The sequence below is a fragment of the Sander vitreus genome, chromosome 18 (genome assembly GCF_031162955.1).
Source record: "Sander vitreus isolate 19-12246 chromosome 18, sanVit1, whole genome shotgun sequence".
NCBI classification, from domain to species: domain Eukaryota; kingdom Metazoa; phylum Chordata; class Actinopteri; order Perciformes; family Percidae; genus Sander; species Sander vitreus.
Genome location: NC_135872.1, coordinates 3421765 through 3445064, shown reverse-complemented (window position 1 = coordinate 3445064; position 23300 = coordinate 3421765). Strand labels below are relative to the sequence as shown.

The 23300-nt window shown below is 39.1% G+C and overlaps 2 protein-coding genes across 6 annotated transcripts; one reads left to right on the top strand and one right to left on the bottom strand.

The window, feature by feature from the left end:
* Positions 1-384: 384 nt before the first annotated feature.
* pax1b (paired box 1b) lies at positions 385-14182 on the bottom strand. 5 transcript variants are annotated; one of them, XM_078273979.1, is made up of 5 exons: positions 14108-14182; positions 11131-11694; positions 7106-7269; positions 5119-5467; positions 385-2369 (listed from the first exon to the last, which is right to left on the bottom strand). In XM_078273979.1, the coding sequence occupies exons 1-5, from the start codon at positions 14109-14111 to the stop codon at positions 2311-2313; spliced, it is 1140 nt and encodes a 379-aa protein (XP_078130105.1). In that variant the 5' UTR covers positions 14112-14182; the 3' UTR covers positions 385-2310. The 5 variants fall into 5 exon arrangements, with proteins under 5 accessions (XP_078130105.1, XP_078130107.1, XP_078130104.1 ...); XM_078273981.1 differs by having other exon boundaries at positions 11131-11689; XM_078273978.1 differs by lacking the exon at positions 14108-14182 and adding an exon at positions 14004-14101.
* Positions 14183-20497: 6315 nt separating this feature from the next.
* Positions 20498-22557, top strand: nkx2.2b (NK2 homeobox 2b). The gene is made up of 2 exons (XM_078275464.1): positions 20498-20744; positions 22031-22557. Exons 1-2 carry the CDS (start codon positions 20498-20500, stop codon positions 22555-22557), a joined length of 774 nt encoding a protein of 257 aa, XP_078131590.1.
* Positions 22558-23300: the final 743 nt, after the last annotated feature.

The window sequence follows — 23300 nt, the reverse complement described above, 5'->3', positions numbered from 1 at the left end:
AAAAAAACCCTCATACCTGAACGACCAAATATGTTGATTATTAATGACTCCCAAAACGACATATATGGCAGGGGCAGGGCTAGAAGAGGGGGAGGGGGGGCACAAGGGGTGTGATTGGCCACCCCCTGGTTCCCACCCCCCAATCCATTGGGCTAGAGTGCTGTCAATCTGATCAGAGTACAGTCACTTGGCTGCCTGTTCGGCCAATCTTCTCAGCCCTTGTCACACCTAATTAATGTTCCCATGACGACTATCCAAAATTCTGATGCCATGGAACCATACTGGATTTAAATTAAAAAAAAGTTTTTAAAGGCAGCCTACAGGAAAATGTGTATTGTTTTCAGATATACAATTTGTTTAAAATGAAAACAAGTGAAACTAATAATGAATGTGATGTTTTATTTAGCAGAATTACATTATGTTGTTCTATCCTATCCAATATTTCCAATATTTCTAAGCAGATTTTCTATGCTGTATTCTAAAAAAAATTCAGCGACATGTGTCTGCATCCGGGTGATGTTATGGAGTGGCGCAAAAAGTGGGTATGCGCAATATGCGGCGCATAGGGGCGCAGAACCATGGGGGGCGCCAAAGCGATGGTTTCTAAATCATTTCTGCATTTCCTCAATGTTATTACATAACATTTTAGAGGACTAACAGGCTAGAGTAGACGCCCTGTCTCATAAGATTCCATCATAGAAAGTTGACATAGAAGAGGGAGGGAGTAGGGAGTAGGGAGCGGGGAGCGGGTGGGCGAAGTGTAGGGGGAGCCACTTGATACCAACAGATTAATTTCTTAATATTATTGATATGGAAAAACTAATGAAAAATCTATTACGTAATGTTTGTTTGACAATATGTCTTAGTGGAGAAGAACACAGGCAAGGAGTAAATGAGACAGACATGAGGTCGGCGATGGCATCACGTAGAGATGAGACCAGTGATGACATCACGTAGAGATGAGACCAGTGATGACATCACGTAGAGATGAGACCAGTGATGACATCAGGTAGGAGTTCTATTAGTTAGACCACACAAAACTAAATGTCCAGTATGGTTTGAAGTTCTGTTGACCAACCTATTCACTGTGTCCTTTTTGGGGGAAGAAATAATGCAGACAGAGATGGAAAGCCACTCACCACTCAAATCACATCAACCCGGAGTGATGATTAGGTTGCCAATTGTCACAATTTTGTTGAGGCAATCATCTGTGTCACAACCGTGCAACCGCTAACGTCGCTGATATACTTTAAAATATTATTTAAAGGCCATACATGATGAAGTCCAGCACTTTGTTTTTTTTTGTTTTTTTGTTGTTGTTTTTTTTTTTGGGGGGGGGGGGGGGGGGGGGAAGAAAGCCAAAATTGTCGCTGCATACCCCTCTGACACTGGGTAGTTGCGCCACTGATGTTATGAACCCAGAAACGACGGCGTTTAGTGTTCCGACATTCTGGCAGTTACACAACAGGTACAGAGCAACAATGGGGGTTATTTTGGTCATGGTTAATGACAATAAGAAATGGCGGAAGGAAACGTTCAATACATGCATTCTCACTCGCATCACGTCAAAAAGTGACGCTTGGTCAGGTGCCCTTGGCGTTTGTTGATGACACAAAAAGTCTCCGTTAGCGGCATATTTAGACGCGCTTGGTCGGGACCCCTTGGTCTCACTGTTTGACACTCTCGTGACTCTCGTCTAGCCCTTTGGTGTCACATTTAGACGCGCTTGGTCGGGACACTTGGCATCACATTTTGACGGACTGGGTCTGGACGTACGTTTAACTGACATGGGGCACAAGAACGGGACCTTTAGGTTTAGGAAAAGATGGTGGGTGGGGTTACAAAACGTACGTTTCAGTGACACGTGGAATAAGAGCCGGACATGAACCACGGTCTCCTGGGTGAAAGTCCTGTGTTGTTTGACCCATCCACCACCCCAAACAACGTCCTTAAGCAGATTTTCGGTCTTTTATACTACTCGCTACCATTGTCGCTCTTAAAACTATGTCATCTTACAGCGCCGCGGCCGAGCTGCTGCTCTGCCCGGTGCGTTCCATATGGGTATAAAGGGTGATTTTTGCGTCGGTATCTGACGCTGAGAGCCACTGACCAAGCATCAGTATTATACGTTTTATTTAACACATTCATCGAAAAATAAATGTACAGCTTTTTACCAAAAATATTTTACAAGATAATACAATTTCAAGGAGAGTTTCTCCTTCAGGTCTTCAGCTCGAGCCTGCAGCAGCTTTGCACTCTTTTAGTCTTTCACAACACATCGAAACATCTTCTTGTGTTTCCTCGGCGCCGTCACGAGGCTGAAGACCATCTGTGATGTTTGTACATTGGACTCTGAGGTTTCCTGTCCTCTGCAGAGAAAACAGAAGGAAAATCAGTCATCAGGATTGACATTTTCATGTCTCATATGTCACAGGCGCCGATTTATGTTTTCCTCCGTGGGTGCTCACAGGCGCACGCCCTTTAAAAAAAAAGTTGTCAAAAAATGTTTGCATTTCAGAACCTTAGGAAATGGACAGCGGCCGACACGAACACACACGCCTATTAAATGGATAATAAAGCCGTAAAGTAGGCTATCTTTCAACTCAGGACAGCGCCATTTCTCACAAATACAGATAGGATTGGAGATGAGAAGTTTAACCGACACGTAACCGCGATCAGCTTCGTGGGAAATTGAGAATCAATGCCACCGACATAACCAATCACACTATGACACACGCTCCACTTAGCACCAACTGCAATGTTTAATCTTAAATGAATGTTGCCTGCTGGCAGTCTGGCACACGTGGGTGCTCAGTATCATCAGTATCGGCGCCTATGTCATATGTAGTTTTTTGAAGTCTCAGTAATGTCCTAAAAACAGCAGGCCACTGTAGTTTTTTCAATGCATTCTCATGAACTGGTATGTATGTATCGTGGGAAAATGTATGCACAACATTTCGTATGATATCCTACGAAATTAGGCGACCGCCGGATGGTCACGTGACATCGGCTACAGAGCACTGGTCCTATAAGCAGTTGAGTTTAGCCGACCAAAGGTTACTGGGAGCCAGCCACAGGGCACCGAGAGCTGTCTGTCGTTTCAGAGGCCATAGCAGTTGAGTTTAGCCGACAAAAAGTGAGCATCATGCGGCGACCACGGTTAAGTTTAGACACCAAAACAACTAGTTAAGATCAGAAAAATAGTGGTTTATATTAAAACACTCTTGGGACACGACAGGTTTCCTGGGTGAAAGTTTTTTGTTTTGTTCTTAACTGCTTCCGGGACATGAACTCCGCTCCCCCGCTTCAAAGCACTGTGTGTAATAAATTCGTTGAATTCTTATGAATTACAGTGTATTACTTTTTTCATAGCATTATGTATAGTCTATATCCACGACGTTCCACTTCCAGGATTGCTCTGTTGCCGCTGGAAATACCACCGGATGTCCCTCTTTTCGGCCGGATGTCCGTCACCTTCGTCTTCCTTTGTGTTGGTGTTCTAACCTCTGGTGGATTTGTGAGGACTATGGTTAACTGCTCCTCAGATCTCTGCAAGGTAAATCCAGACAGCTAGCTAGACTATCTGTCCAATCTGAATTTTCTGTTGCACGACTAAAACTACTTTTGAACGTACACGTTCCACCAAAACAAGTTCCTTCCAGAGGCTATTTAGCAGAGGCACCGTGGCTCCGCTCGGCACTTAGTGCCACCCAAGACGATTGTGATTGGTTAAAAGAAATGCCAATGAACCAGAGCACGTATTACTCCCATCTCCGAATGCTGTGTGGACTAGCCGGACCCTCCTCCGCAGCGCTGTGGAGGAAGGTCTGGCAAAGCGAGATTACTATATGTATGAATGGTTCATGACAACAGCCTAAGTTGAAAGTGAAAGCCTTTCAAGTTAGGCGAGTGTTTTCCCAGGGAAGCCAATTCCGCTTCCTGGCTTGAAGGCGCAGCGTTTTACCCAGCCATCACAACAACAAACACACAAGACTTTTGTCCCCAAACCACAATATTTTTTCTAAGCATAACTAGTCGTTTTGGTGCCTACACTTAACTGTCGTCGCCGCAGGACGGTCCCCTTTTTGTCGGCTAACCTCAACTGTAACGGCCCCTCAATCAACCGTAAGCTCACGGTGCTCTGTCGTCGACACTCAGTAACCTTTTCTCGGCTAAATTTAACTGTAAAATCCGCTAAACGTAACTGTCATGTAACTGGTCTCCTTATTTTCGTAGGATATCATACAAATTATTGTGCATAAGATTTCGTACCATATCATACAAACCTGTTATAATAAACGTATCGTTTCATCATTTAAATATGAACGCGGTGAACTCAGGTGATCATTATCTGTTTGTTGAGCATCATGAAGAACTGGTTCTGCTGCGGTGCGTCCAATGATGCTTGAAGCTGCTTGTTTGAAATCAGATTAGTCTTATTACAGTTTAAATTACGGCTGCTGTTCTGTTGAGTTTTGTCTGTAAAAACTGAAATGTAATCCTTTAGATTACTGAAGAAACCTTTAGTTAAAATATTAAAGTTAAAATAGAATAACATTTTAAATATGTGTATGTAGGTGGATTTTCTACACTTGTCATTAACCAGAATTCAGACTGCAGACAGTTTTTTTTTATATCATCTGCATTTTATACTTGAACAAAGTAACTTTTGATTTATAAAAAAAAACAATCTAACCCAGGAGCTGTTTCTCTCTGTGTAATTTTGGACCATTTTAATCTCAACCCTTTTTCTAAAAACACAAACATTAGTGGTTGTTGAGCAGAGAAACGCAGCCTTTCAACAGAAAATAAACCCGTTTTTATAGCTTATAACAAACAAAGGAAGTACTGTGGCTTTTTGGATGAACGTTTCTCAGATTTGTTATTTTCAGACCGACCACAAAGTCAACTTCCCCTACAGTGTTAGAAGACTGAAATACAACTGTGGATATCAACAGAGGGCTGGAAGAAAAATTTGGAATTTGGAGGCGAAGAAATGCCCAGTTTGAGTCCACCATCTCCATATGTTCTGTGTCAAAAACATTTTGATTTTGGTTGATTTCCATCTATAAATCAAGACAGGACAAGATCAGGTTTTCAATATGGAAACAGTCTCACCGTCTCTTTGAAGAAATTTGAAAGAAGTTGCAGAATGGAAATCTGCGGTGTCCTGTGCTGCTGCAAGATCGGGATGGGCCTGAGTCAGACTGGGTGTAAGATTGGGAGTGAGACTGGGAGTGAGACTGGGAGTCAGACTGAAAGTGAGACTGGGAGTGAGACTGGGAGTCAGACTGGGAGTCAGACTGGGAGTCAGACTGGGAGTCAGACTGGGAGTCAGACTGGAGGACTGGGGCTGCCAGTGGTGTCCTGTACTCATGTAGTTGGCTGCTGGACCTCCGTAGACGCCGTACTGGTTCGGTGAGGAGTACGCACAGGCTGAGACGTAACCATGCAGACTGGGCGAAGACTAAGGGAGAAAGAAAATCAATTAAGAAACACGAGTGAATGGCGACTATCTATTGAACAGAACTTCTGATAAACCCAAGGCTGTTCTCATGAACCGTTCGTACATATAGCTACAAAACTAAGGCACTGTAATTGGTATGTATTCCACGTATTTATCGCTGTCAGCACCACTTTGACTGCTGCTGTATACGACCGCTCTAGTCCTCATAGGGAGGAGGTTGGGGGGGGATGTTTGGCTCCTAAAACTCAGGGCTTTCAAGCCAGGGAGCGGAGTTCATGTCCCGGAAGAAGTACGTGTTTGCTCTATGTTGATATTACTGCGGCGGCCGCAGTAATATCAGCCCGCCACAGCGAACTGTCATCCGCTCTCTCTCCCCTTTAGGGTGAGCAACTGGAACAGTGACAGGACGTCATCACTCGCAAAGTCATGGCAACCAAATAAACAACAGGGCGAGTACTACTTGTTGGTCAATCTTAGGCAAAGTGACAAACAGCGACGAAAGCCGTTATGACAGACAAAAAATATGACAGCTACAGTTTATTGGAAAATAGCATTTGACACTGAATTTGATGAATTTACTGTTTGTCAGACCTCAGATGAGACTAGAAGCTAATGTTAGCGAACACTGCGGTCCCTCTGCCTCTGACTCACCACTGCAGGAGACGCTGTATTCCTCCGACACGCTGTATTAACGTCACTGTTTAAAAACAGTTTTCCAGGTTAGTGGGGGTGCATATCGCTCAAAACCAACATGAAAACGTAGCTAGTAATGTTCACTCTGCGTTTTGTTTTGTTGTTAAACTGTGTGTAAAATGAGCGGTGACGTTAAATCACCCTATGGTACCGTCTATTTGCTGGATGGTTTCAAGGTAATGGTTGGTAGCTAACATTAGCAGATAAGCCCGTACGATAAGCCCCCCCCCCCCCACACACACACACACACCTTCCTCGGAGGAAACACTGCTAGTTGAAAACTTCCTGCAATTTCCAAAACATTCCCACACTTCCAAAATTGTCCAAAAATGTCTTTAAATCCCAAAACATTCTACGTTTCAAAAAATATCCAGACTTTCCAAAATTGTCCAAAAATATCTAGATTTAAAAAAAATTGCCTTCACTTTCCAGAAATGTCCTTAATTTCCCAAATAATTCCACACTTTTCCAAAACAGTCAAAAATGTCTTTCCAAAATGCCCTTACTTAAAAAAAGACTTTCTTTTACTTATATAAGAAGATTCATTTGTTATTATCATGTATCATCAATACAGCTGTCTCTCTGTAACACTGATCCACAGACTGTTTGTAGTTTTTACTCTTAAACCAGCTGGAAAACAGGACGTGTGCCTCGATGATATAGCCAATCAGAGCTCTGGTTACATTAAAGGATGCCAGGATGCCTCATGTGTGCCACAAAATAAAAACAGATGGTAAATAACAGCTGGTGAATCAAGTATTTTCAAGTATGTGTATAAATTCAGCTGTGGTTTTATCCTTTATTGTCGAATCCAATTCTAATAATCAGTTTTTAATTTCTAAGTTCAGTGATGATGGATTCATTTATTTTGCTGTTAGTCCAAAACTGAGATGTTGAAGTGAGTGAAGTGAAGTGAAAATGAGAGTTAAAGTCCATTTTATTTACCTGCTGTTGGTATTTGACTTCCGGCTCGTTGCTGGTTTTCTCCACTTCATTGACTCCAGAGGAAAACGGTCTGCTGCCGCTCATACTGCTCATACTACTGGTCATACTGGTCATAGTGGTCATATCCTCCATTTTGGCTGAGTGTCCTTCAGAGCCACACAGTGCTGGAAAAGATTGAAACGATAACACTGAATGAACTCAAATGTAAATAGTTTAACATTTTTAGTTGATGTCTGCAGAAGTTTCACTGAAAAAAATGTCCATGAAAACATAGAAAAGTTCAAAGGAATTCAACTGTCTGTCATGTAAACCCAGAAATACAAATAAAAAATCAAACAAATACAGTTGTGCTGTTAGATGTGGTTTGCTGCTAGCATGCAGCCTGACGTCTGACTCCCCCCTGTGTGAAATACCAAACTCCTTCCTACATACATTGCAAAACGCTTTGTTTGCATCATGTAAAACTGCAGTAATCCAGGGGTATTTCCCTACCCAGTCCTCCCGGTACCTGCAGAGACGTTTTTGCTTTTTAGCTACGTGTTCATGGGGTCCCGGGACACCAGCCTGAGCCTCCATTTCAACCATGAATGAATGAAAAATAGCGTTGCATGTTAGGGCCTATACGTACTGTTGCACTTGAATGTTATAAACACAATCAATTCTGGGGAAAAAAAATTAAATATGGGTCTAAAGATCACATTATGATTATATTATGCATAGGTGGATAATCCCCCCATGCACGGGGGGGATGGGGGTTTTTCCCCCCAATAATCAAAACTGGCCAGTTCAACCAAATATCTTATCATAATGATGAATGAAATATATTAACTGTTATAAAACATTATAAGTGGTTGGCTTTCTTGATTAAATGTAATTGGCAAGCAAAGAACACTTTTTCACACCCCAAAAATACATTGGGGACCCACAATCCTGAAATAATTTTTTACAGAATAGTATGAAATTAAGTAAACAATAGTAAATAATAGTATGACTATCAAATGGCTGAAGATAAATATAAATTTTACTAATACTGGAACAACAGATTGATGCATTACAAATGTGGTGCTATAATACAAAGTGAATGATTTATGTAATGGACCTTTTTCCCAGCAGACATGTTGACTTGCCATAGTAGGAAAAGCACAGCTGGAATCAATAACCTTAAAGATGGCTCAGTTCCATCAAGTGTCCCAGTGAGCTATTTCAGTGAGTCAGCATGAACAACACCAGGTCCTCTCCTAAGTGGAATGCAGCCATCAGTAATGGTTCTGATTACACCTGTGCTTTTCCTATTATGACATGTCAACATGTCTGCTGTGAAAAAGGTCTATTCAGCAGAACTGGTTGAGATATGTAGAGAATGTTGTTTTGCTACGGCTCTTAAAATGAATGTGAAACAGCCTGTTTGGGCATACGTGTCCAGGGACCTCCCTAGATAGGTGGAGTCAACGTCCATGTTTTAGTACAGATGGTTTTTACACCTGATGCAAACCATAAGGGAGAATACACGAACTGTAAAGACCACCTTTTCAAATGGACTTGGGCGTGGAAGTGTTCATACTTTAGGATCCGGGCCCAGGTCCCTAAAGTGAACCCCCCCCTTACTGCCTTATATTCCATTATATTTTTTTAATTTTGAATTGTCGCTTATATTTTTTTCTTCACATAAATAATATTTCAAACATAAATTGGTGCATAAAAATTGATCAGAATGAGAAGATGAAGTGTTTGACACTGGAAATATCCTACCCCCCACTTTCATATGTTCCCCCACAAAGGCCCATTCTGAGCAAGGAAAAAATAATGATATATATATATATATCTATAATTTTTGACAAAATTAAAAAATGTCCAACAAAAAAAAGCAACAAACGCCAGAAAAGCAACAAAAACATCGGAAAAAGCGTCAGGTCGAAAAAAAGTGTCACAAAGGTAAAAAAAAGCCACAAAAAATGTCCAGAAATATATATATATATATATATATATATATATATATATATATATATATATATATATATATATATATGGCAGAATCTTTTCAAACAGAGTTCAGATGCCTAGAAATGCATTAAAGAAACTTTGAAGAGAAAATAAATGTTTAAAACAAGATCATAAATAATATTTAGCTTAAATATGTGATTCTTCTGAAAATGTAAAATATGTAGCCTTTATGCTAGCTTTTGTAAAAGATAGGCTACCTTATTCTGTGCAGCATCAACATTTGCGCAAGTTTTTAATGGACTTTATAGACTATTTAACAACCATGATATTATGTTTTATTTGGGAATTTGGGATGATTTTACAATCTGTAATTAAAATCATACACTTCTTGGATATGTTGTAGTCTAATTTAATATGTTTAAGTTAAAAAAAACAGCTTGTAAAGATATTTATTTTATGGTAGGCTATTTATCTCAAAACTTGTAACATTTCCGTGTAACAGAAGAAAAACAATGTTCCTTTTAAATCACTTCTGTTGAAGTAATGTTGGCTTTATGTTCACAAACTAATTTTATGTGGACAAACTTTCATGACACTTAATTTCAAACAATAATAGACATCCTGAAGTAATTTTTAAAAAAAGTGGCAGACGGAGCCTATAGAAAATGTTATATGTGTATTACATTTGGATATATAATTTGTTCAAAATGAAAACAAGTGAAACTAATAATGAATGTGATGTTTTATTTAGCAGAATTACATTATGTTGTTCTATTCTATCCAATATTTCCTATATTTCTAAGCAGATTTTCTATGCTGTATTCTGATAAAATGCATACGATCAATAATCGATAACTTGCATAATTACTTCAGGATGTCTATTATTGTTTGAAATTAAGTTTCATGAAAGTTTGTCCACATAAAATCAACCAGTGCTGGATCCATGGTGTCAAAAGTTTGGATAGTCACCATGGAAACATTAATTAGTCATGTGACAAGGGGCTGGGAAGATTGGCAGAACAGGCAGCCAAGTGACAGTACTCTGATCCAATGGAAACAATCACAATTTTTTAGATTGACAGCACTGTAGCCCAATGGAAGGGGGGTGGAAAAAAGTGTCGGGAAAAAAAATGACCAGCGTCCGTGGCGAAAATAAAGTTGTCGGAGCACAAATTATAACGCTATTCCAAATGTAAAAAAATCCTAAACTACAACTGTGAATCACATATTATGGACATTTTCTGTTAAAACAACTGTTCATACACAGAAATGTCTTAGAGTGTACCAGGTATCCTAAGGCCTTGGGTATTTCATTGTGAACATCAATAAAATAATTAGGCCTAAATTGTAGAAAAGAAACATGATAGTAGTGTGGGAAAAGTTTAGTTTTAAGCAAATTTTAAAGGTAGCCAATAAATCAGGCCTTTTTAAAAAATAGTTTTGGGTTGAATAGGCTATGTCATTGTGAACATCAATAGGCTAAAGTTATTAAGTTATAAAAAAAGAAATGTTTGGGGAAAGCTAGCTGCCGGTTGTGGTGTTCTGTCAGTTGAGCTGTAGTTGGTGGTCTAGTTACCCCAGAATAGGTGACTGTGCCCTGTGTACAGAGCACCGCTACTGCGGTCGTGGTGCCCACCATACCCACGGCTCTGTTCTGAATGGGAGAGATAGCCACGCCCCCTGATTTGCATATAAGAACTGGAAATAAATAGAGAGGGAAATAAATTAGGAAATAAAAGTCCACGGAAATAAATTAATGTGGATTTATGAAATAAAAGTCTCTTGAAATAAAAGTAAAACATTTTAATATATTTATTTAACTAATTGATTCATTTTTATATGAATATTTACATTTATTTAATTATTTATGTATTTATTGCTTGATTTATTTATTTCATGATGTATTTCAAAGGCATATTTATTTATTTATTCATGTAGGCCTATTTATTAATCAATTTATGTATTTATTCATTTATTTAATATTGAATAAAACTGCATTCCATAGACCCAGCCGTTATCACCTTGAGGTAGCCTATATATCAGGACTTAAAAAAAAGAAAATAAAAAAAAGTGTCTCCACCAACCTGCCGGGTCCATGAAGGCTCGTATGCCCAGGATGTTGTGCCAGCTCCGCGGCAGGCCGACGTGTCCGGTCCCGGTGTGGGTCCCTGCGGGCCCGGTGTATGAGTATGACGGGTACACGTGTCCGTACTGCAGCTGAGCCGGGGCCGGTTTGCCGCTCTCATACGGATGTGACAGAGATTTATTCCTGAGTATCCGGCTGATGGAGCTGACAGACGGCACGTTGTGCTTGTCACACACCCCGTCCGACAGCAGCCTGTCCCGGATTTCCCAGGCGAAGATGCCCGGGTCGCCCTGCTTGTAGTCCCCGATGCTCCGAACCACGGCAGGGGTGGTGACCCGCGGCTTGCTGCCGCCGATGGCTCCGGGCAGGATGGAGCCGGTGTCGTTGTAGCGCGCCAGGATCTTGGACACGCAGCCGTGGGAGACGCGCAGCTGGCGGCTGATGTCGCAGGGCCGCATGCCGCGCTGCGCCAGCTCCACGATCCGCAGCCGCACCGGGCCGGGCAACGGCCGGCCGTTAACAAACATCCCTCCGAGCTGGTTCACCTCCCCGTAGCTCTGCGCTGCACGCACGCACACACACACACACACACACACACACACACACACACACACACATCTGTCAATTAGGCTGAGCGGTGAAAGAGGGGAGTAGAGAAGTTTAAGGAAGAAAAGGAGGAAGAGAACCAAATGCTTGCTCTTTGTAAAGCTGTAACAATTCCAAATGTTGCTGTACAATTAATTGTCTCAGAAATAATTGCGATTAGCCTACCAATATAATGGTCTCTTTCGGTCAAATTTAAAAATATTATTTTCAATTATTATTTTTTAAACAAAATAAAGTTTTGAATGAATCCCAGGATACATATTTTGCTTTACTGTCATGTGACCCAGATAATGCAATAACACAAATACACAGCCTATGAAGTAAACAACAACTGCCACCAACTAGCATAGCTTTAGCTCAACAGTCCGACCAATAACCCCTTATAGCCTATAATTACAATCTGGTGTATTTGAACAAAATCAACAATGACCATCAACAGTCAAACCCTAAAGACCTTAGCTAATGTTAGCAATTAATTGCAGTTAAAGAAACCGTGATTATGTAACAAAAACTGACAATTAGACAATTATATAATAGTTGTTATACAGGCCTAGATCTTAGGGAGGAAATTGTTACAAATGGTCTTTGTAAATTATAAAGTGTGGTAGAGCTGCAAATTGAATCGCAGTTTTATCAAAATCGCAATATGGACTAGTGCAATATTCAAATCAATTTGTTAAAGGCAAACTATGTGTCCAACCATTCTGAATGAAGTATTGTTGCTGCAAATCGTATCCTACTGACCTAATCCTCCAAAAACCACACTATAAATCGTTTTAATTTGAATATTTTTCAATAAAAATGAGAATAACGACACAAAAATGACCATTCCCTCCAATACCGTGAATCATATCGCAATATCAGTCAAAATAATCGCAATGAGATATTTTCCTAATATCGTGCAGCCCTAGAGTGTGGTCACTCTATCTGTAAAGTGTCCTGAGATAACGCCTGTTATGATTTGACACTATAAATGCAATTGAATCGAAAAATGGAATTGAATAGAAGAGAGGAGGAAGAAAAGGAGAAAGAAATAAAGATAAGAGAGGAAAGAGGAGTAAGGAGGCAAGGAAAGCATACTGAGAAGATGATTGTAGGCCTATATAATGTCTAGTATTATAAAAGTTAGGCCTCTAATGGTGCAAAAACACAAACTGTGCGTTCTTTGAAAAGAAATTGACGTTTGCTTTTCAGAAATACAGGTTTTCTCAAATGTTTTAGTTTGATAAATAAACGATTTTTTAGGAAATGGCCTTCAGCTGTTAGATGAGATAAAGATACAGATCAGGATTTTCAATGACTTGCTGCAGTTCTTATATGCATTCAAGAAGTTATGTTGAGTTATAAACAATGTAGCCTATAGTTTTAATAAAATAAAAGCATATATACCCTTAGAGAAAAGATAAAGGAACAGCGTGTATAGGTCAAGGATTTTTTTGTAACTAAACCTCTTTGTTCTGCCATAAAGCCATAATATTTTAATGAAAACAACATATGTTTTCATTTTAAGGAACACTAATTTGTTTAATTATAACCTTGCTAAAAAAGCATCCGTTGGGTTGATTTGTGACTACAGCAACACGGCTACTAATTACCATTTCACTTACAGTTGAAGGGCTTGATTTATAGAAGATCATTTGCATTATTGTGTTTTCATGATTTAATTATAAGTGAAACATTGCCACTGTATTTCCAAACACCATGTCTATCATCAAATCTATCCAATCATCAAGCTTCAAATCTTATTAAAAAAAGACCTGTCAATCAAAATAAATGCAGGTTATGGATCTTGAAATCTTGTCCAGACTCCACGTGATCTCTCTTTATTTAGGCATATAAGAAATATAAGCAGATGAAATTCAGTTTTTTTCATTATGAATTTAAAATTCTTGACAAACAGCAAACTGGGTCCTGAATCAACTAAAGCGGACACTTTGTGTGTGTCCACTTCCTTTTCATTTTAATATCTTTCTGGTCTTATTTAGAGTGCTAATCATCTGATTGTAATATGAAATTACATTTTACAAAATCTGACTTTGTAACAGAAGAATGAACTCACAATCTACAAAGGCTACTGTAGTCTTATTCTCCATGCAGTTGACATTTTGAAAGCATACTTACACGTTAATGAATGCATAGATAAATAAAGTAAAGTTGTAGTAGGGTTTGATTATCTTCTTTTCTCCTACCGCTTATGTCATAAAGAACTGTAATCTAACAATAAAACACATATTTCCAAACAAACAAGCACCAAAGCAACTTTACCATAAGAAAACATCTGAAATGGAGAGTAAAAAGATTTCTTTTTTAGCCTGGCATGGATTCACACTCTCTCTGTTTTGTGTAAGTTAAAATTTTCTTCGCCTCACCCATCAGCTGCCGTCCGAATAGTCTCACTGCTCTACCATCCAACGCTCCGACTGCAGTGATCCTCCTCCTCCTCCTCCTCCCTTCCTCCTCCTGTTGGTGTCATGTCATCATTTCCTGTTTGCACGAGGATCATTTTGCGTCAGCACTCAGAAGGCCGAGGTATCCTGAAGGGCTCTTCGGTTCACATGTTCACACTGAACGCGTCATAACAGGCTGAGGAAACCTTGTCCCATTCGACTTAGAGAACACAACCAATCAAATCAGTGATTCCCGAACAGGGCAAAAGGGTACTTGTCAGTAGGCCTGTAACAATTAGTACATCATTGTCTAATCGTCTTTCTTTTTTTTTTTTACGTAAATGTGGTTTCTTTGTTTAACCACAATTAATTGCTAACATTAGCTAAGGTCCTAAGTTGTATGACTGTTGATGGTCATTGTTGATATGTTTGGATATGCCAAATTGTAATTATATAAGTGATTATTGGTCAGATTGTTAAATTAAAGCTAGGCTAGTTGTTGGCACATAACAACAAAAATGACAAGGGGGGGAAAAATATGTTTTAGTATTTGAAGAGGCATGGTTTACTTCATAGGCTGTGTATTTGTGTTATTACATTATCTCGGTCACATGACAGTGATATATAACCAAAAGATGTATCCTGGGATTCATTCAAAAGTTTAATTTGTTTAAAAAATAAAGATTTTTAAATGTGACAGAAAGAGACATTTTATTGTTAATCGCAATTATTTCTGAGACAATTAATTGTACAGAAAAATGTGGAAATGCTACAGCTCTATTTATCAGTGGCGGCTCAGGCTGTCTGACGGGCAGGGGCGAAACAAATTAAAAGGGCACCAGTGCACAGAATGTTTTCTAGCATAAAGGACAGCCTATATGGCCCTGCATCGCCTCTTCTTAATTTTAGAGGGCACTTCATCACGTTTCCTTTAGGCTTACTGGAAGGACACCATAGAGCAGTAGTTCCCAGACTTTTTCTATTAGATGTTTTATTACAGAAAGTGAATGAAACCCATGACCAAAACATGCCATACATTCTGTCATTGTTTACTTATGGAATTATAGTATATATATATATATAATTATTAATAAATGATTCCCCTTTGTCCTGGGGACCCCCTGGAACCCCCTCAAGGACCCCTTGGGGGCCTGGGACCCCACTTTAGAATACCAAATGTTAACAAATAGTTAGCTAAAAGAGGCCTCATGCATAAACTGTTAAAATAGTTAGCTAAAAGTAACAAACAGTTGAAATAGTTAGCTAAAAGTAACAAACAGTTGAAATAGTTAGCTAAAAGTAACGGATAAACAGTTGAAATAGTTAGCTAAAAGAAACGGATAAACAGTTGAAATAGTTAGCTAAAAGTAACGGATAAACAGTTGAAATAGTTAGCTAAAAGTAACTGATAAACCATAAACATGTTGAAATAGTTAGCTAAAAGTAACGGATAAACAGTTGAAATAGTTAGCTAAAAGTAACGGATAAACCATAAACAGTTGAAATAGTTAGCTAAAAGTAACAGATAAACAGTTGAAATAATTAGCTAAAAGAAACAGATAAACAGTTGAAATAATTAGCTAACAGTAACAGATAAACAGTTGAAATAATTAGCTAAAAGAAACAGATAAACAGTTGAAATAATTAGCTAAAAGAAACAGATAAACAGTTGAAATAGTTAGCTTAAAGTGACAGATGAACAGTTGAAATAGTTATAGGAAAGTAATGGATAAACAGTAAAATAGCTTAAAGTAGCCTAATTGAAATGAATGAAAGCGTTAATGAAAGCGTTAATGAAAGCGTTAATGACAGCGTTAATGAAAGCGTTAATGACAGCGTTAATGAAAGCGTTAATGAAAGCGTTAATGAAAGCGTTAATTGAAGCGTAGCCTACAAGTTCATCTGACAGGGATGTGGACACACAACTGAAACAAATATTGGGAACCACTGGTTTAATGGCTAATTCCAATGTAGGAATTGTTTTCGCCAACATGTCCATCAATCATAGTATTGTTGTACTCACCAAGTTACTAATAGTTGATATCTGGGAACACTGTGTTGTCAGGGTAAGAAAAAAAGCAGTCAGACGATCAGACAGTTTATCTAAAAACATTATTTGGAGGTGAAACAGCAAAGTGAACACAACTGGTAATAATCCCTCACTGCCCAGGAGCACAGCTTTGGCAAGTAGTCTACGTTACAGTGGGTCAAAGTAGAAGTAGGCCTATGTTTCTGTTTCATAGATACACTGTGAGAAGTGACGGCCCTGTTTTCTTACATTAATGCATTAAGTACTTTATAGTTTGTTATAAAAAACGAGTACATGAAGAACAGAACATGATGAAGACTGCAAATGAAACACGAACATAAATGCACCACAGATTCTCCCACACTGACTTCTTATTTGAAGGCATAATTTTTGATGCAAGTGCGCCTCCTTTTGGACAATTTCTGCATTACACGTGTATTTATTTCAAATGAACTGCTCAGTATAGCAAGTCAGACAGGAAAACACTTAAACATTTATGAATAATAAAGTTTCCTATAATAAATTATTAATGGATACATATTATTTCGGGGAAAATGGAGCAGTACAACTTTTAAGCAGGGACGGAGTAAGGGTAGTTTCTGTGGCTCCAGCCCGAATATTATCTTAGAAGCCCTGACTCTATGAGGATTTTAAAATAACTTCCACTTGGGAGAAATTCCTACTTATACTGAACATTATTAAATAGAAACCAGACAATCAAATCAGACAAATTGTTGCCTTTTTTGAGGCGGCAGGGGTGAAAATGAGTCATCTTAATCGTTTGTTGTGTTCTGATTTCAGAATGACGAAGCCAAAAAGAAGCAATATATAAAACACGATGGCTCTACGGGATGATTGATGACAGAAAGATGTTCTAAATGATATATAGGCTACATGTTTTACCTGAAAATGTAGCTGAAAGTCTTGCAGTTCCTCAGTCTGACAGCAGGGGGCAGTCTGAGCTCAGGGTTGAACACAGGGGCAGAGATGTTTACAGTGGACTCATGTAACCCTGACAGACACAGAACACAACTCCATCTGAAGTTTTAATCTACTGAGCATGCTCAGAAGATTCTATTACCACCCATTATTTGTTTTTATCTGGTGTCTGAGCTGCTTTTTTTTTTTTTATAATACTTGCAGACTGTGAGGAAAAAGGGGATTTTTCATACTGAAAAGTTACTTAAAGGAGAAAAAACAAGGACATTTTTAACGTGTAAGGATTTTTATTATTTAGTTTATATGAGGCTATATGTTATTAGTTTCCTTGTTTTGATATAGTTTTCATGTTTGACCTGCTACTGAATTTGTGATTGAGGATTATTCTATTATTATAGTTTTTATGGGGACTTGATTTCTATTTTTCAACTCTTTGACTTTTTTTTAAATGTGACAAATTTTATTTTATTTTATATTTTATTCATCACATTTAAAAGAAATGTTTTTATGGGAACTTAAGCCTAGATTTTTTGATTTTGTACAATTATTTTTATATACCGTAGTCTATATATATATTATTTTAAATTTTTTTATTATAATTTTTTTTTTAAGTTTAATTAGGCTATATTATTTTGGGGGGATAAATCAACTGTTGGAAAAAAAAATGTTTTATGTCAAACGTAGTTTGATTTGTGGGCGGCAGTTGATTGCTGTAAATGGAACTGTGTGTATGTGTATGTGTGTGTGTGTGTGTGTGTGTGTGTGTGTGGTCATGAATATAGAAGAAGTCTATTGAAGGCAGCAGTCTGAATACCATGACAACTCCCAGCAGCCTCACATATATTCCAGGCTGTGTGTGTGTGTGTGTGTGTGTGTGTGTGTGTGTCTGTGTCTGTGTCTGTGTGTGTGTGTGTGTGTGTGTGTGTGTGTGTGTGTGTGTGTGTGTGTGTGTGTGAGAGAGTCAGCCCATTATAAAGTGTTCAGGGGGAATAAATGGGATAAATGTGAAGGCTGTGCGGTCTTTGTGGCTGTCGGCTCGTTGTGTGTTTGTTTGCAGAGTTCGACCACCCAGCTGGATACACACACACGCATGTGCATGCACACACACACACACAAACGCATAGACACACAGACACATACAGAGGCACACAGGCACAGGCACACACACACACAGCAAAGTGGAAAAACAAGAATAATCCTAGAGAAGTCTGGTTAGGAAGTGCTTCTTGATACATTTCCTACACTTATGAAGTAATTTACTCTCATCATTTACACCTTATTTTTTCATTAAAATGTAAGACTTGATGAAGGTCCACAGGAGCCGAAACTTTAGTATCTTGTAATGTAACTAAATGGTGATGCTGAGCAAGAGCAGAGGGTGGGATCTTTCTTTTTCAAGTCTGATGTGATATTTTTCAAGGGACCTGCATCTAAGAATTGTTAGATGTGAATTAAAATAAAAGACATGCTGTCATTCTCAGAGCAGTTTGAGTAGTTTAGTAGCACAAAAAAGACAGAAGTGTGATATGTGATATATCTGATATGTTTCAACACAGCTTGACTGAAAACAGTAGATTTTTGGTGTGTTTTAGGAAGATGAGGACTCAATAACAGAATCAATATCTTGTAGAAATTGATTTTGTTTTTGCTTGCAGCTGAGTACAGCACATCTGATGTGTACAAACCACACAAACTCATCAACATCATCTACAGCTTACGTTATTCATTCATCATATTTTATTCCAAATATGTCCAAATGGAATTCAGCCAATTCATTTATTTATTTCCTTTACTTTTCTACTGTCAACATGTCTTCAAAAGGCCGATGTTACACTATTGATTAAGTATTCATTAGAGCAAGTGTATACTTTACTTTTATTTTATAAATTAAGCTCCTAATGGTTTTTTTAAAACAGTTCTCATACTGCAGGAATTAAAGCAGGCCTAATGTACTGGTGAGAATATCCTAAATGCTTTATACATATTTATTATTTTGTTGGTGTGACATTTGTCAAACTTTAAACAAACTGAGTCGAAAAATAAGCAAGTCCCCTTAAAAATTAAAATTCACATTAAGATGAATGAATGATCCTGCTGTGTGTGATAATAACGTTTACTTTAACTTGGAAAGCAGTGAATGCAATAAAAGTAACTGACCTCAGGGTCTTCTACATGTTTACCTTTAAAAAAAAAAAGGGTAAAAATGAGTCATAAACCAAAACCTTTTGATCTTCATGGTGGTTTTTTTAAGCGTCCAAGGACTGTGCATTCAAAACTGCCTTGAGAAATCTCTACATTTAAGATGATGACCCCTGAGTGTTTCAGTGTTTGTTGTGAGGATTAACCTTAGCAACAGACAGGTTTTAAATAGCAGTTGATGGACACACTCTCTCTCTCACACACACACACACACACACACACACACAATAATAATTGTCATAATGCATTCCCTAGCCCCTTACCCTAACCTTAACCATCACAACTAAATGCCTAACATTAACCCTTACCCTCACCCTAACCAGAACCTCATTCTAACCCTAACCCTAAAACCAAGTCTTAAACCTCAAACAGACCTTTAACCTTGTGGGGTCCAGCATTTTGGACCCACAAAGCCGTCCGGACCCCACAACACAGTTTTTGGACCCCATGAATATAGATAAACAAACACACACACAGAGCAAAGTGGAAAAATAAGAATAATCCTAAAGAAGTATGATTAGTGTATTTTGATACATTTCCTACACTTAAGTCATTCACACACACACACACACACACACACACACACACACACACACACACAATAGCTTTATTATCACAAGAGAAATATTTTCTTCAGAAATTGCATTCTGAGTGTAATTAAACTTTTTGACTGCCTTTATTCCAAAATGTGTGTGGCCTAAGTACATGTAAATGAATGATATTATTAGGGATATTTCTGCTATGTTTAGGTAAATTCTGCATAAAGAGGTGTCATCTCACATAAATAGAAACAAAACAACACTAATAGGCTATTCCACTTTATATTTTTAGCATAAATGTGTTTTTTGAAAGCTTTCTGGACTTATAGATCATCTGAGACTCAAAATGTAAACAGGAAGCGGACCAGTGACTCTAGTAAATGTAAATGAGTCGCTTCTTTCTCTCTAATCCGCCATCATTAAACCTTCTCCTCCTCCCAATGCGCTGCTCCCGGCTGGTTTTATTTACACCCACACACACCCACACACACACACAGTTAAAAAGGACGGAAGACACACTGTCTTAAAGTCTTCCCCCGTGTATTCCATGCTGTTGAATCAGCTCGTGTCTGCACGTGCAGCTCCGGGCTCCAGTTCCGTTTAACGGCGTCCATGGACCCGAACCTGAATCATCGCGAGACACGATCCTCCACCCCCCACTGCGTAATGTCTTTTGGCACCAACACAAAAACGGGCTTCTCCGTGCGGGACATCCTGGATCTCCCAGACCCCACAGGGAGATACGGCTCCGGGACCGAGGAGACCGAGGTGGACGACACCGAGCAGACCTCCGCGGAGGTTTCGGGCTCGGAAATCGGGCAGAAATTGGGATTTAGCGGCCGGAGTTTGTGCGGGCGCGACGGTGGAAGCTGCGGCAGGTGGAGCCGCGGATCCGATAACCTTCACTTCTCATGTGAGGACACCTGTTTTTTTTTGTTTTTTTTAATAAATATGTGAAAGTTAGTAAATGTATATCATATTATGCATATATTTTATAGTTATCTCATTTCTGACTCTTAGCTCTTGAATGTGACTCTGAACTCTTCTGCTCGTGCGTAATGATCCAACCAATAGCCTGTACTTAGCCTTATTGTAGGCTTTTTATCTGCTTAAAAATTGATAGGCATGTCTAAATAATATTATATAATATTTAGTAAGTCCATTTTCAGATTTGCTACTAAAATGATAACAAGTTACATAAGATTGTCATTTCAATCCTTTCTATCCGGACAGCTCCACACATCCGCGTAACTGGAACTGGTCTCTTTGTCTCCCTCTTTTACATCTTTCATTATATAGAATAGAATAGAATAAATCTTTAATGTCCACCAAGGTGGACATTTGTCTTTGGCTCACCAGCCATACAAGACAGATACACATACATATAACATCTCAGACATAATAAATAAATAAATAAAATGAAAAGATGAATGAAAAGAATGAAAGAAAAGAAAATATCAGGATAAAAAGAATAAATATGCCTAAATAGATCAAAATAGCAGCTCAGTTTGATGTTGTCACTTGGTCAGATTATATATATATATATATATATATATATATATATATATATATATATATATATATATAGATATAGATATATATATAACATAGTTCTGATTTGTTTTCTGATGTTTAGTTTTTCTCCTTATCAAATCATTCAGACGCATGTTGAACTTTTTGTGGATGGAGTTGAACACGGCAGGTGCTGGTTTCCAGAGCAGCTTCAGGACATTTCTGGGAAACATAAGCTATTCAGTATGAAACCCAAATCTGAACTGGAATGATTTGTCCTAAAAACAAACGTGTACACTTTAATTGATGTATGATGAAACGCAAAGAAATAAGTTCGGTCTTTTTGCTGATTTAAAGAAATAACAACATAGTGTAAAACCTAATAAAGATGTCACAGAGGGAGACAAAGAGACTCTCCGGTTACGCGCGGATGTGTGGAGCTGTCCGGGCAGACATGAGGAATTAAATGATGATCTAATGTCATTTGTTATCATTTTATTTTAGTGGTAAAAACGCCTTAAGCAGATAAAAAGCCACAATTAGGCTAAGTAGCCTATAGGCTGGTGATTGGGTAATTACGCACGAGCAGAAGAGTGTCAGATTCACAAGTTTAGAGTGGTTGTGGAAGTTTTTCTGAGTTCCAGTCTGTTTCAGAGTAATCAGATTACTTGTGCTGTCTCCATGCAGTACACGATATTTCCATGGAGTCCCGTTCCGATCCTAAATTCCCCGAGCTCTCCACGGATGAGTCCCCGGATGCGGAGCGGGATGCGGCGTGCGGCGCGGCGCAGAAGAGCCGCGGCAAGAAGCGGCGGGTGCTCTTCTCCAAGGCGCAGACCTTCGAGCTGGAGCGCCGCTTTCGGCAGCAGCGCTACCTGTCCGCCCCGGAGAGAGAGCACCTGGCCGGGTTGATCCGCCTCACCCCGAACCAGGTGAAGATCTGGTTCCAGAACCACCGCTACAAGCTGAAGCGCACGGAGCACAGTTTGGAGGCGCTGCAACAGCTGCTGCCGGCGCGCCGCGTTGCCATCCCGCTCCTGGTGTGCGAGGGGAAGCCCTGTGAGCCAATCACAGCGCAGGATTTGGAGGTGACGCTCAGGTCCGGCCTGGGCCTGCCTCTGTGCGCCTACTCCACGCTGCTGCAGTCCGCATACGGCCCGGAGAGGCCCGGGCTGCCGCAGCAGCTGGCGCACATGTACCACTGGAGCTGGTAAAACACTAAGAAGTCCACATAATAAGCTCGAGTTCGGCCTGATAATAATTGCTTACATTCGCCAAATAACTTAATTTAAACAGAAATGCTATTGTTCGAAAAGTGACAAAATTCCATCTTTTTTTGAATGGAGTTCGGTTCATGTCAGGATTTGTTTTCCTGGGGAAAAAAAAGAAGTGTTTTCCAGAAAGGATGAGTTTCTTAAAACAGGGCAGAATAAAACATGACGTTTCCATTTTAAAGTTAAAGCATTTTTAAAACGTAAGCACCCTGGGCTGTTGGAGCAGCTGGCGCACATGCACCTCTGGAGCTGGTGAAACTTTTACTGAGGGACTCCGTTCCTAAAACACTAAGAAGTCCACATAATAAGCTCGGTTCGGCCTGATAAGAATTGCTTAAATTTGCAAAATGACCTCCCTTAAACGATAAAAGCCACTGTTCGAAAAGTGACAGAATGCCATCTTTTTTTTTTTGGCGTTTGGTTTAAATCAGGATTTGTTTTCCCCAGAAGAAAATAGTCTTTTCCAGAAAGGATGGCTGTCTTGAAACAAGAAAGAATTAAACTAGGGCTGTCAATCGATTAAAAAATGTAATTTAATTAATTACATACTCTGTGATTGATTAATCGAAATTAATCGCATACATAATTAACGGTGCCTGAACCGATACTTTTTAAGAAAGTAAAAAAGGGTACTAAACAACAGTTGGTGACATTAAAGAACGGCTTGTTTATTGCTAAGGCCA